Here is a 15,290-nt window from a genome sequence, read left to right as displayed (position 1 = left end):
CAATTGACCCAGAGTCCGCCATCAACTGTTAATGCGCGGCAGTTAACACCCTGTTGGCGCTGTGGAGGTGATCATCGGCCCCATCAATGCTGCTTTAAGCACTATGCGTGCAATGGCTGCAGAACAATGGGACACCTCCAACCAATGTGCAGGCGAGCTGCAGAAGTGTACAGGGTACGCACGTTCACTACGAAATGTCCACCAATAATGATGAAAGTTGAACTGAACGGCATTCCAGTATCTATGGAGCTGGACACAGGGGCAAGTCAGTCCATAATGAGTAAAAAGGCCTTCAACAGGCTGTGGAGAAATAAGGCACACAGGCCCAAGCTCAGCCTCATTCACACCAAACTAAGGACTTACACCAAGGAACTAATATCTGTAATTGGCAGTGCAGGTCAAAGTCTCCTACGACGGAGCAGTACACGAACTCCCACTGTGGATTGTACCAGGGGGTGGCCCCACATTGTTTGGCAGAAGCTGGCTGGGAAAAATCCGCTAGAACTGGGATGACATCTGACCGCTTTCGTCCGTCGATGACGCCTCATGTACCCAGGTTCTGAGCAAGTTCCCATCATTGTTCGAGCCAGGCATTGGAAGTTTCTCGGGGCGAAAGTGCAGATCCATTTGGTTCCTGGTACGCGACCCATCCACCACAAGGCTCGGGTGGTACCGTACATGAAAAAGTGGATATTGAGCTGGACAAGCTGCAACGTGAAAGCATCACCGCGCCGGTGGAATTCAATGACTGGGCCAGTCCGATTGTCTCGGTACTCAAGGAGGATGGCAAGGTTAGAATTTGTGGGAACTATAAAGTAACGATTCACCGTTTTTCGCTTCAGGACCAGTACCCGCTACCCAAGGCAGACGACCTATTTGCAACCCTGGCTGGAGGGAAGACGTTCACCAAACCAAGCTGGACCTGACCTCGGCCTACATGACGCAGGAGCTGGAGGAGTCTTTGAAAGGCCTCACCTGCATCAACACGGACAAAAGGTCTGATTATCTACAACCGGTGCCTGTTTGGGATTCGGTCGGCTGCGGCGATCTTCCAGCAGAACATGGAGAGCCTGCGAAAGTTGGTTCCTTGTACAGTGGTCTTCCAGAACGACATATTGGTTATAGGTCGGGACACCGTGGAGTATTGAATCTGGAGGAGGTTCTTGACCTGCAACAGAATCAAACATGTCACATCTGCTCCGTTCAAGCCCGCATCCAACGGCCAGGCAGAATGGGCAGATCAGACCATCAAGCAAAGCTTGAAACATGTGTCTCAGAAGGCTCCCTGCAGTCCCGGTTGTCCCGAGTGCTGCTCAGCTACCGCACCAGACCCCACTCACTCACTGGTTCCCCCAGCTGAGCTGCTCATGAAAAGGGCACTTAAAAAAAGGCTCTATCTTGTCCACCCTGATCTCCATGATCACGCGAAGGGCAAGTGGCATCAACAAAGTATGTACCATGACCGCGCAAATTAGTCATGCGATATTGAGATCAATGATCCTGTGTTTGTGCTCAATTGTGGACATGGTCCCAAATGGCTTGCTGGCACAGTCACAGCCGAAGAGGGGAGTAGGGTGTTTCAGGTCAAATTGGCCAATGAACAAACACTCAGAAAACATTTGGACCAAATCAAATTGCGGTTCACCAACAGCTACGAACAACCCGAAGAGGACACCACCAACTTTGACCCTCCAACACACACAAGTGGCAACTGACATCATGGTTGACCACGAAACCGAATTCAGCAGCCCAGCAAGGCCGGCTGCCCAACAGCCCAGTGAAGAATTGACCAACCCACCCACACCCACATTTGTACCGAGGCGATCGACAAGGGAGCGTAAAGCCCCAGATCATCTCACCTTGTAAATAAGTGTACCGTTGACTTCACGGTGAGTGATGTTATATATCTAACCCTTTGTAACCTGCATGACACCTGACCACCAGAGGACCCACCTATTGGAGTCCCATGGGATCCCAGCATCCCTTGGGAGCACAGTATATAAGCAGGCCACCCACGAGGTACTTGCACTCTGGAATATTATTAAAGGAGCTAAGGTCACACTTGCTCATTACACACAGTACTCAGCCTCACCCTTTATTATGAGTGTAACAGGTACTATCATGGAAAGACATTTTCACAGTTATAACAATTATCGAGGATAGGAGCTAATGATTGACACAAACATATCTTTCTCTAATACAATCTCCATTGAGGTCGGCAATGTCAGGAGCTAATGTACAAAAGTGTCCCACTGTGTACAAAATATATTTCAATCCAGAAGATTTAATATTAAAATTATAATTACAATGTTCGTCAATACAATATAAAATCTGTACTTTTGCTGATGTAACCAGGCTGTTCCAATGCTTGCAGCATTGGTCCGGCCTCGTGGGAAGCTGATGAGACGACGTCTGAAATCTCCAGCCATATTTTCCTGTAGGCCCAGGGTGGAGGCTTCCCACTGCCACCCCGGGTTAACTCGCCCCACCTTGCGTACACCTCCTCAACGAGAGCCTCGTTCGCTTTTTCTGAGAAGGGCTTTGCCCTTTTGCGACCCCCCTCCGCACTCTCCGACGAGGAGGACATTGTATTTTATTTGCATTTTGTATGTACCTTTTTAAATTTTTCTTACTTTGGCTTATTATTAATATTATCTTCTATCATTATTATAATTTTTTCAAAACAATGCATTCTTTCTCTCTCTTTCCTCTTTTAATCACTCGCTTACCTCCACTGCTTCCTCCTCCCTCTCTCTCTCTCTCTCTCCCCCACCACAAAAGGCTTTCTGCGCATGTGTGGATGACCCCTGACCTCCCGAAACAAGGGAAAGGCCATCAACCGAAAAATAAAATCGCATGCGCAGAAGGCCGTTGCTAGGGAAGCTTTTGACTTCCACTTTGCTGGGCGCACGTTACATCGCTGACCTTTCGCATCGCCCATTTCACATAGCTGGCCTATCCCCGAGTGGAAAATCGCGATCCAAAAAATGGGCAATGTTCCAGTGATTGATAAGACTGGAACATCGCCTGTTTTTTTGGGCAATAGACAGCAAAGTGGAAAGTCTAGCCCAAAGGGTTATGTGGAGTGGGCAAGGAAGTGGAACTGAGTCCATGATCAGATCAGCCATGATCTTAAATGGCGGAGCAGGCTCGAGGGGTCAAATGGCCTACTCCTGCTCCTATTTCTTGTGTTCTTGTGTTCTATTTCCAATTGACCATTGAGGGTTTGCAGATGTAAAATTTACATGTATTTAGTTTCATCACTTGATCGCTTTCTTCCCACAGTGTGACTCAGGAGGCTGTCTCATCGAACTGACTACTCAGCTCACCATCATTATGGCTGGCAAGCAAATCTGGGGCAATATCCAGGAGGCATTTTTGCCGTAAGTACAATACTCAATTCCTGCTGCTGTTTATTTGCAGGAAATGTCTTGGCAGGCACTGCAACATCAATGGTGAACGGTCTTGTCTGTACAACAGTTGTCAATATATGCTATAAAACCAATTCTGTTTGTAAATCTGTGAGCGTATCTGGATTAAGGTTTCATAAGAACATAAGAAATAGGAGCAGGTGTAGGCCATACAGCCCCTCTATTCAATAAGATCATGGCTGATCTTCTATCTCGGCTCCACTTTCCTTTCCGATCTCCATATCCCTTGAATCCCTTAGTGCTCCAAATTCTTTTGATCTCTGTCTTGAATATACTCAACGACTGAGCCTCCACAAACCTCTGATGCAGAGAATTCCAAAGAGTCGCAACCCTCAGTGAATTAAAAATCTTTAACTAATCAATCAGTGGCAATGGGGTACATGACTATGGAGAAGGAGCTGAGAGAACATTAGCCCACACGCACAGACAAAATTAACTGACAGGAAAAGACCAGCTAGTCCCTCGAGCCTGCCCCACACAATAATTGCTGGAGCATCATGACTAAACACTTCCTCCCCCTCATCTCCTTGTACCCCTCCCCCTCCTCCTCATGTCCTTGTACCCCTCCCCTGTCCCCCAAGCCATGTAATTTCCTGCTCAAGGCAAAAAAAAAGCAGAGGAAAAACCTAGGGTCAATAACAGGAAAAAATACTCTGCAAAATTCATCTCCAACCCCCTCAGGCTATCAAAACCGGTCCAGGAGGTCATATGGACCAAGTGTTCTCTATGAAGGCACTTACCCATATGGCCCAATCTCTGCCCCGGTTAAGAACCGATCCTGGTCCCTCTTGAAGTCTTTTGCAGAGAGTCAGCACCCACCACACCAGCCGGCAATGTATTCCAGAGGCTCATTACTTGCTGGGGTAAAGAAGAACTGTCTAACATCCAGCCTAGTCTACACTTACATAGTTTAAACTTGTGTCTTCTGGTCCTCTCTAACATGCTCTGTGGAGGAGGGAAGAAAATTAGTAACAAAACTAATGTGCATAAGTCTGTCTCTTCCCAAATACAGATCTGATTTTCATTATTAGTTTTACTCATTAATAAGCAAACTTGAAACTATGAAGGGATATGGGGATTTGGCGGGCAAGTGGAGTTGAGGTCAAAGATCAGCCATGATCTTATTGAATGGCGGAGCAGGCTCGAGGAGCTGTATGGCCTACTCCCGCTCCTATTTCTTATATTCTTATGACCGTAAGAGTGGCAGAGACTGGGCCAGGTGATCGGGCTCCTCGAGGCCACCTAATTATCCAGTGTGACTACTTGACCATTTTGCCAGATCTTGCCGAGACAAACCAGACTGTGGTACACAGCTGTTTCCCTAAGAAAGAAAGTCTTGGATTTATATAGTGCCTTTCACGACCACCGGACGTCTCAAAGCACTTTACAGCCAATGAAATACTTTTGGAGCGTAGTCACTGTTGTAATGTAGGAAACGCGGCAGCCAATTTGTGCACAAGCAAGCTGCCACAAACAGCAATGTGATAATGACCAGATATCTCTTCTTTAAAATATTGATTGAGGGATAAATATTGGCCAGGACACAGGGCATAGCTCCCCTGAATTTCTTCGAAATAGTGCCATGGAATCGTTTACGTCCATCTGAGAGGGCAGACGTGGCCTCGGTTTAACGTCTCATCTGAAAGATGGCACCTCCGACACTGCAACACTCCCTCAGCTCTGCACTGGAGTGTTGGCCTAGAGTTTTTTGGGTGGGCTCAAGTACCTGCAGTGGGTCTTGAACCCACAACCTTCTGACTTCAAGGTGAGAGTGCTACCCACTGAGCCACAGCTGACAATAATTGTGACCACTCTACAGGAATAGGTAAACTGTCACCCCAAGGGACAACGACCTTCATTTCTTTTATGCTATTTCTGCAGCTGGTTGAAGAACTGGTGGGTGAGTCGGAAAGCCAGGCACCATCCAGAGAGACTGTATTCCCGCTGGGAGCAGGACCACGACTTGCAGGACATAGGGCAGCTTGGCCTCTTTTATGAATATCTGGAAATGGGTGAGCGAAATAACTGGTCGTTATCATGTTTATCAAGTCAAGAACAAGGAGAAGTGTTCTTGATGTTGAACTGACTCGGAATTTTTCTAGGACCATCAATGAATTTCAGCCATAATTGAATCTGTGGCCCCGGGCCTTTTACAGGGTGTCGATATCCAATGCCATGTTGGGTCAGCTCCCAAATTCCAACAAAATGTTTTTGTTTCCTCGTCACTCTTAAATCTCCCTGGGTGATGCATGATATCCTGGCCCAAGGAGGCAGTTAGGGATCCTCTTCCAGAGATTTTGCCAATGCTGCTGTGTTGCTGGCTGTTGGCTTGCATCCAGGATGACTCCTGCTCCAACTATCGCCTCCTTCCCGCCTCCCTCTGGAGATCTGCTTTTTTCCATTTGGCACATCTCCCAGTGAATGATTGGAGAATTTATTCCACCTTCGAGTTCTGCAGTGCGGCAGGTTCCAGCTTCAGACATGCCAACCCACCATGCTCCATAGCCCCATGAATTTTAAACTCAAGATTAGATGTTAGGAAATTACAGTGTTGAACTGAAGAATCTGAAATATTAAGATTTACTCTGTTAAATTTGCTTTGTTCTCTGTGTTGTGTCTATTGCACGCATGTTTTCAAATGTAACTGGGATACCCCATATCTTCAAATCCTGCTGTTATTAGTGGTTTACCTCACTGAACTTTGTAGTAACAAATCATATTGTTTCTTATCGTAACACTGAACAGAAGTTGTAAAAGTGGAGGGAAGGAAGTATATGGAAAGAAATGCAACTAATAGTTAAGGTGAAAAGGTCTGAGAACAAAAAAGGGAGGTTAGATTGATTTAAAAGAGAAATATAGTCGTGCATTGTAAAGAAAAAATAAGAATGGACAATAAGGGGGAAATAAAATATAATATCCACAAGTGCGTACAGGTAGAACCTCTCTTATCTGCCACCCTCGGGACCTGGCCTGTGCCGGATAAGGGATTTTGGCAGACGAGTGGGTGGTCATGTTAAATTGGATGGTACAGGTACTGAGCAAGTGGATATTGGGGCTGGCTGGCTTGGGGTTGGGAGTGCGGCAGAGAGATTGTGGAGTCAGGCCAGCGATTGCGGGAGTCGGCAGCGAGGAAGAACTTCAATTTGCTCATGTTGGCGTTCGACGCATGTGCCACCCGGTGGCCGGGAATGGTTCCGGGGGCGAGGGGTGGTGCCGGATAAGTGAGTCCCGGATAAAGGGAGGTTCAAGCTGTATTTGTGATGAGATTTTATTTGGATTGGGCAGCCAAATTGTTTTAATTTTACGAAAAGCAATTGTTTTAAAATCCTAATTTAATCACATTTCTCCTCCCAGATTAAACCTTTTATAATAATTTGTTCAGTAAATATTGTAAATGAAGGAAGTTTCAGTGGTCCTATACTTTGCTGTAATACTGCACAAAAATTGGAAGCCCCCTTGCCTTCGAGCAGTAATGATTGAAGATGGCCGTTGGCAAAGGATTACAGTTGGTTAATTGTGTTTATCTGCTGTTCATGTTGCAGTCATCCAGTTTGGATTCGTCACTCTCTTCGTGGCCTCATTTCCTCTGGCTCCTGTTCTTGCTCTGATGAACAACATTATAGAGGTCCGTGTGGATGCCTGGAAATTTATTACACAGTTCAGAAGACCAATGGCTGCAAAGGCCCACAGTATAGGAATATGGCATCAGATTCTGAATGGTGTGGCCATTTTTTCAGTGGTTACGAATGTAAGTGTTCTACTCATACAAGATATACCTAGGCGGGGTGGTAGATGTTCAAGGTCCTCACTCGTGACTAGAAACATCCTTGTGTTCAGACCAGAAACCTGTGGGCTGGGTGAGGACCCGGATATTTCTCTGTAGTGTATACTGTAGAACTTTGGTAGATTGATGGTGCCCGGCAGAACTAACTCCTATTTGTACAGGATTTAGTCGGACTCGCACTCTGTAAATGGTGTTACATATGAACACACAAGAAATAGGAGCAGGAGTAGGTCATACAGCCCCTCGAGCCTTCTCCGCCATTCAATTAGATCAAGGCTGATCTTCTACCTCAACTCCACTTTCTCGCCCGATCCCCATACCAACAATTGCGGACAGGAAAAGACCCTCTGGTCCATCCAGCCTGTCTCTCTCAACTGTGATACCTTATGCACCACAATATATACAGTACCACGCTCACCCGAAACCATATCCTCTCCTGGGACAGGCAAAAAAAACAGATAAATTAACAAAGAGAACTAGACGCAAAAGGACCCAAAAGAAAAATAGCCAATTCTCCAAAAGAAACATTCCAGAAGACTGATTTGAATCCTTAACTCGATGTTGGGACAAGGGTGGATTTCAACTGATTTTTATTATAGATTCATTTTTTGATTAAACACAGATTTTCTTTCTCTTTGCACTAAGTTATATTTTGGAAGTGTTGCATGAAATCATCTGGGGACAACAGAATGATTAGTGCCCAAAGTGCTGAAGTTTCCAGCTTTCCATTGATGTACTCGACACCTGCCCTGTATAAATGCACCGCTATATATTTATGTAGAAAAACAGAACTGCAACAGTGAGTGACTTCTCCTTTCAAATCCTTTTAGGCTTTCATTGTGGCTTTTACCTCCGATATGATCCCCCGTTTAGTGTACAAATATGCGTATTCTACAAATGATCAACTACCAATGAAAGGATACATAAACGACAGTCTGTCAATCTCCGATATTTCGGTTTTAAAGTTCCCACCCAAAACAACAACATATCAAGACTTTGAAATCACAGTTTGCAGGTGAGAATTTAACAAATGTTTTCCCAGGTAAACAGATCACCAATGTTGTTTAAAATATAGGAAATGTAATTTTTTTTTTTACACGACACGTTAGACATTTTAATTCTTTTGTGCGTTGGCTGCACAACTGCGCAGTTGGAGGCAAAGCTTGGATACCTTTGCACATCGGGCACTGGTGGAAGTTTGCTGAACAGAAATTGCACTGGGCGGAATTGTACTGCGCTGACAATGAGCAATCTCGAGGTTTCCAATTAACAAAGGCCCATTCCAACAACCCTAAAGCAACAAGGAAATGACTAACATAAAAACAGAAAATGCTGGAAATCTCAGCAGGTCAGGCAGCATCTGTGAAGAGAAACAGTGTAAGTGTTTTTTCCCTTGGTGGTTTCGAATCACCCCCTTTACAACAGTTCTAGATACCGGAATTATAGTGGTGAACAGAATACACAGTTATAGACAAATCTTTCGGTCTCAACCATTACAATGCTTTTATTCAAGTTAAAGCACACACCTGCTTCCAGTAAAAACACACCCTGGTGGCGTGAAACAAAAAAAACACAGTACACCATACAACACTGGCCTGTCTGAACAACCCCCTATCGCGAAGTACCCACGACTAAAACACCCCTGCTTGCCTCAATAGGGCACCACCAAATCTGTCCAACAGATTGTGCGTACGGCCATGATCCGCGCAGAAATCTCGCCATTAAACCCATAAGGCTTGGTTGGGACACACGACACCCCTCACACTATGCGGTGGTCTTAAGGATGTGTGGGCTGGGATAATGCTCACCAGTTACCCCTCTGGCTTACTCGCTGCTTCTCCCAATAGGCGAGGCTTTCTTTGCTCATAGATGAAGGTGTCTTCTCTCCATCCCAGACGGAGTGCTCGGTCCTTGAGTGCATTGAACAAAGCAAGCAAGTGTAGAAGAGGAGGAGGAGAGAGATAAAGATAGATAGAGAGAGAGAGAGAGAGAGAGAGAGAGAGATGGCTGCAACTGCCGTTTCTCTTATACCTGAAAAAGCTTCTGAATTCTTCGCGCCAAAAACCAGTCCTTTGCCTGAGGCAGTCCAACGGAAAAAGCAATGAATCTGTGCCTTTGTTACTGGGCTGTTCTGGGGATAAAGGCTCCAACGAGTCTGGATGGCCAAATGGCTTCCTTTGTCCTGAGGTTCCAGGGCTCTCAGTCATTCCAATGGCTTGAGCACTGACCAATTTACTTGATCTCTCACTGATGGGTTCCCATTACTTGACAAAGGGTCCCATCAGCCATGTGCCTGCAATTTCAGCCATTGACCCATCCCCGCCCACCTGATGTGTGTTCCTGTGGAGCTCATTTGGGCCTGTCCCAAGTCATGCTGTTAGCTCTTTTGAAATATGAAAAAGCAAAGTCGAAAACTTAAAGTCCAAAATGTTTTGAAGTCTGTCGATGTTTTTGCCGATTCTTACAACAGGGGCCGAAATTGCTTACTCCTTAAGGCCTGTTACCACCGCAAAGCTGCGGCCAGGTTGCGGAGTGGATTGGCCGCCGACTTTTTGTTGAATGGCCGCTGCTCGCCCAATTGCCCTTCTAAGGTTTCCCGGCAGTGCCCTGATCGCCCCCTTCCACTCCGCTGCTGTCAATCTGTGTTAAGTGCGTCTTCACCTTGTGCACCACTGATCTACCACCCGCCCCCCCGCCCCCGGCCCGATGGTCAAATTCCCTTCTGAAAATCTTCAGCCCATCCAGCGGTGCCCAAACCTGTTTTTTCATGGTGGTCCAGTGAGGTTGTGGCCTTCTGCAATGGCGGTGCAGCTTCCCTTAAAGGGTGCTGGTGCACCTTGCTTTCACTCTGAGCCGCAGCGGCCCTTCAAGGGGAGGGCGCACTGCCACGGCCGTCATGTTATTTTTGTCGGCCCGACAATTATGCCCCTGGGTTCCACCGGGTCGCCAACAGGCAGCCTGGCACCCTCCCTGGTGGCCCAGTGGGCCGAAGTTTTAACATCGCAGAGCCGCTCCCCTTTAAGTAAGGGGGAGAGCCGTGGTGAGGCGCACCGTGATGACATCACCATCCTCAACTTCCGCGCCTCAAGTGTTGCCACCGCCCCGTATTCAGCCCTCTCGTGTCGACTCCGCCCCCATTAAGAGCGCCTTCTGGATCTGAATTTTAACAAAAAACAACGAAGAATGGAATTTTGCTCAAGAGCTGACCTCAACCACAGTTGCGGTAAAACCCATTGAAACAGGGTGCGTGCACTCGGTTTCGGGCAGGAGGCAGTTTCGGCCCCACAGAATTAACATTTTGGGTCTGTGACCCGGCATCAGAACTGCTGTGGCTAACTCTGCACTGGCGTTTCTGCAGACAAGAAGCAGAGCTCTAGGTGTAGATAGGGTCCACAAGTGAACACCACAGGCAGACCAAGTGCTGTGTAAGGCCTCACCACTGGTTTATGGACAGGGAAAATGCATTGGTTGTTCCTTGACCAATCCATACTTTGTGGATTGAGGCACCACAGTTAGATGTAGCTGCAGCACCTCTTGCGTTCCTAGTATAAACAGGAAGGTCTACCTGAAGAATGAATAATAAATAACCTCTGCCCCTGTTTTTTCACATGGCAGCTGTTGATGATTCTGCCATTCCCATTTACACCCTATCTAAACTCATCTTTTGTTTCTTTACTTGTCCCATTACCATCTCCTTTTGCTTTGCACCATTAAACCTTTTTGTCTTTTAATCTCTCCTGCCTTTCACCCTATCACAGACCTTCCCTTTTGTTCTTTCCTCCCCTGCCCTTTCTTAAAATCAGCTACATCTAACTTTTTCGGGTTCTGGCGAAAGGTTGACAGCCTGAAACATTGGGGGAGAAATTCGGGAGTGCCCCGCTTGGGGCATAACTTTTTAAAGTTTGAAAAATTAGCACCAGGCACTAATGTTTTCAAAATTTAAAGCAATTCGGCGACTGCACTCCGGGATGGAAGTGGAGCGCTAAATCAGGCGCTCCACCTCCTTCCTGGAGCGCAGTCGGCAGCAGGTGGACGGTGAATGGAGCAGCGCTGCTCACTGTTGCCGTGCAGCACTGCCACGTTGAAAGGCTTCTTCCCTCCCTTAAAGGGAAGGGCCATCGCTGCAGGCTCTGCAAAGAAACCAAAACTTTCCTTCTCTACGGCGGCAGCTGCGATCCTGCCCGATCAGCCCGGCACTCGAGCAAAATGCCGGGCTGAACCCGCGAAAAAACCTGCAAGAGTGAAGGTAACGTTTTTTTTTTACTTACCTCGGCCACCTCAGCTTTAAGTATCGCCGCCGAAGTGTCTGGCCTCCTAATGGACGCCTCCTGCAGCTGCCGGTGTTTTTGCCCGGTGATGCTGCAGGGGGCGGAACCTAACCCGCCAAATATGGCGGGAGTCGTTTATTGCCGCGCCCAGTCACAACCCGGTTAGCGTCCCATTATCGCCGTTAACGGGAGGCACCAACCAGGCCAATGTCTCGGTCGTTAACTCTGTTTCTCTCTCCACAGATGCTGCATGACCTGCTGAGTATTTCCAGCCTTTTCTGTTTTTATTTCTACCTTAAGAATTCTTGTCATTGCTCCAGTTATAACTCTTTAAAATCTACTATGTATTCAACAAACTTCACCTTGAGAAGGTTAGCAGTCTCATGAAGAGCGTTATCGATAAGACAGACAGACAGTAAACCCTGTGAAAAGTCAGCTAAAATGCGAGGCCCCAAGTACCACATTTGCAAACACGAGTGTCTTCCTTAGTCTCAGAGTTGCTTTGATTTTAGAGTTTAGATCTGTCTATCCTTGTTGAGAAAAGTTTCAACGTCTGTTATACCAATCAGAATGTCATTTTCTACTTTGATGCACAAATGTTGCCATCGGATTTCTCTTCAATTTTGCAGATATAAGGACTATCGTTACCCATCAGGACATAAACTAGAATTCCAGCAAACCATGCAGTTCTGGCACATTTTGGCTGCAAAAATGGCATTCATTATCATCTTGGAGGTATTATTAAATAGCTACTCCTGCTCTTTAAGCTCCGATTCTGAAATGCAAATGACTGTGTCGTTAAAGCCTGTTAAGCATTTGAAAAGGTGATGGGGTTGTATTTTGTAATTTGAAGGGAATTTGGCTCACTTGAATCTTGGTGGTGGTAATTTGCATCCCCACTTGGTTGCTTGCCTCGGAGGGACGGGAATAACTGCTGCAGCGTAACCTGGCTGACGACTTTTGCTGAGGAGGTCAGCGGGGTTAAATTTCCCACCTTGTGCGACTGGTCGCCTTTAGAGAGGCGGAGGTATTGAATCTTCACCAGCGCTTCCAGTGGGAAATTCCAAGCAGGGTTGCTGGACTCCAGCTTACAGAAGGAACAGCTCTCCCAACCACAGCTGCCACGCCCCGCCCAAGATCAGGTGATAGTGCTGCAGAAAGTCCACCCCGTTACTTGCCTCTTAACAGGAGGCCAGCTCCCGCGAGCCTGCCATCCACACACTATGTCCCGCTTTGTGCAGGTGAGGCGGCAGCAGGAACACCGCGGAGTCTGCTGTGTGACCAATCTAAATATGTCTGATTCTTTAATGAGTCTTGCTCGAGTAAAATCGCCACGAAATTCAGCGCTTTGTGATGTGCGCATGACAGCCTATAAACTGCATCTTGCAACCCTGCTCTCGACCCAGTTAGGCTGTGCACATCCCCAGTATAGCTTTGTTAAATTAGGGCTAAGATCTTTTGAGTTTCTTCAACCTGTTTGCTAATGTAAGTGACTCTAGCTTCATGTGCTGCAGTGTAATCCCACACCTGCCAGGGTAGATTAGGTGAACAACCTCCCTATCTTGACGTCAACAATATAGAAAGAAAGGAAAGGACTTGCATTTATATGGTGAGTTTCACGTCCTCGGGATGACCCAAAGCGCTTCACAGTGCTACACTGTCAGAGGTGTTGTCTTTAACTGAGACGTTAAACCTAGATTCTTTCTGTCCTTACGGGAGGAGGTATGGCAATATTATAAGAAGAACAAGGGACTTCTCCTGGCCAACATTTATCTAAATCAACATAATTTGAAAAAAGACACAGTATCTGGTCATTTGTTTCATTGTTGTTTGCGCACATTGGCGATCATATTTCCCTACATTAGAATAGTAACTTCACTTCAACACAAGGGTTGTTGGCTGTGAATTGCTTGGGACATCCTGAGACAATGAAAGTCACGATATAAATGCAAGTTCTTTCTTATTTCTTTTTTTAATATTTTGTGTTTCCCAGGAATGGAATTACTAATGCCTATGATTAACCAGGCCTCATTATGTGTTAGAAATGTAAATCCCCTGAGCCCCCAGGTTGAATGTCGTTCTATCATGACATCCCAATGCCCTCTGTTCTTAAATCTATGTACTGGGTAATGTGATAAGGGGATCTTTTTCCTGTTTCACTGCAGCATGTTGTCTTCCTGGTGAAGTTTGCGATCGCTGCACTAATTCCGGACGTTCCCAGCGAGGTTAAGGATCGAATAAAACGAGAGAAGTATTTAACAGAAAAGATTCTCCACGAATATGAACTCAACAAACTGAGAGAGGTGCTTGCCAGCAAGGGGATGTGCGTTGAGAATAAGGAGGTCACGGTGCAGGCAGAAAAGGTGGAGCTGCTGAGTGAGGAGTTATAGTCCAAGCAGTGGCAGGTTGAAAATGCAAGGACTTTTTTTTGTTTTTGTTTTGGGGGGGCTGGGAAAATTGATTTGATTCTCGGAACAGCCTGCCATAATGTTATGGGATTTAGCTCCAGCAATCCTGACGTCACTGCCACTGATTCAGAGAACATCTCCTGGTACGGGGCTTGGTGAGCTTACCGCTTTCAGTGCAACCCCCGCATTGGGCTTCAATCAGAGCAGTTTCCTAATCTGGTCATTAACGGTTTCCGCTGTCTTCCTGACTTGCCATTCTGTTGTGGGGGGAAGAGAATTTCTACTGTTGTCAAGAGGAGCCTGACTTAAAAACCTTCTAAAATGTAGGCACACCAAATGTGTTGACGAGTTCACGTGTCGGGTCTGGAGCAAGGGCGTTAAGATGCAGCAAACAGTTAGTTAATATATTTAAATTATCACCATATCTTATCTAGAATGAGAACCACTGCAAACCTCTGATTGGCTGCAATGTAGCTCCAATTCTTGGATTCACTCCTTTCACTCCATTCACTTGCTGCTATTTCTTTTCTTTTTCTCAGCCACTTGTCTTTTCTTGCTCTCCTTTCGTTCTGTTTCTTGTCTCTTTGTATTTCTTGCCTTGTCTCTCTCGTCTACTTTCTGCACATATTCACCAGCACGGCAACACAACCTGCAGCTTGTGATACCACGGGCAGAATTGAACAGAACTTGCGCAAGATAATACCTAAGGTCATGTGCCCTAATCCCAGAACGGAAGCTACTGCTCGATGCTAGTGCCCAAGTAAATAACTACTGATCTCTCGTAAGCCATCTCACACATGTAATTTATGGGGAAATGGCTGCAAGAAAAGCTTTGTCTGTAAACAGTTCCTAGCAATCCTTGTGATCTTTTTGCAAGCACAGGATAGAAAAGCCATCAGTTTTTTGTAAGTACCTCTATGACTAGAGCAAAACACAATGCATCTCGTTATTCTTATCCCTCACTTTCAGCATTGGACCACACAATGATTTCAGCTGACAAGTAAGGAACTGTAACATTTATTTAGAATCAAAATGTGCTCTTGGAAATTGCAATAAAAGCTCCAGCCATTAAAGAGGTGGATATTTAAAGCATAGAGTAAGCCCAGGGTGAGTACTTTTCATTCTAATCACGGATGTCTCGATCTGGAGCGTGAGGTCTGCAGACTGGTCTGAGGTCGTGCCACCCCCCATTGTTTCTTATTAAACCTAGGGATGGGCAGGGAGTCCCTCCGTCAGTGATGTCACTGAAACAGCCCATAGAAGCGGGGGGGGGGCAGGGGTAACCCAAATGGAGGGTTGCCATGTGGCAGATGACATTTACCTTTCTGCTAATATGTCAAAGATATTTTTGGTCTGCCTGCTGCTTCCTTCTATAAATGGAAGGAGTATCTTGGAACAA

General features: G+C 46.3%; 1 protein-coding gene across 8 annotated transcripts in view; it reads left to right on the top strand.

Annotated features, from left to right (window-relative positions):
• The window catches only part of ano5a (anoctamin 5a), a 263,256-nt gene extending 248,271 nt beyond the window's left edge, over nt 1-14,985 (top strand). For all 8 annotated transcript variants that reach the window (XM_070899713.1, XM_070899709.1, XM_070899714.1 and 5 more), the window contains 6 exons: nt 3,286-3,383; nt 5,313-5,443; nt 6,974-7,179; nt 8,046-8,230; nt 12,113-12,218; nt 13,649-14,985. In XM_070899713.1, coding sequence (XP_070755814.1) covers nt 3,286-3,383; nt 5,313-5,443; nt 6,974-7,179; nt 8,046-8,230; nt 12,113-12,218; nt 13,649-13,873 — 951 coding nt within the window. In that variant the 3' untranslated portion in view covers nt 13,874-14,985. The remainder of the gene's footprint in view (nt 1-3,285; nt 3,384-5,312; nt 5,444-6,973; nt 7,180-8,045; nt 8,231-12,112; nt 12,219-13,648) is intronic.
• The last annotated feature ends 305 nt before the right edge of the window (nt 14,986-15,290 follow it).

Source organism: Pristiophorus japonicus, chromosome 14 (assembly GCF_044704955.1).
Source record: "Pristiophorus japonicus isolate sPriJap1 chromosome 14, sPriJap1.hap1, whole genome shotgun sequence".
NCBI lineage: Eukaryota > Metazoa > Chordata > Chondrichthyes > Pristiophoridae > Pristiophorus > Pristiophorus japonicus.
The sequence above is the reverse complement of the archived record's forward strand: the minus strand, read 5'-3'. Positions and strand labels throughout refer to the sequence as shown.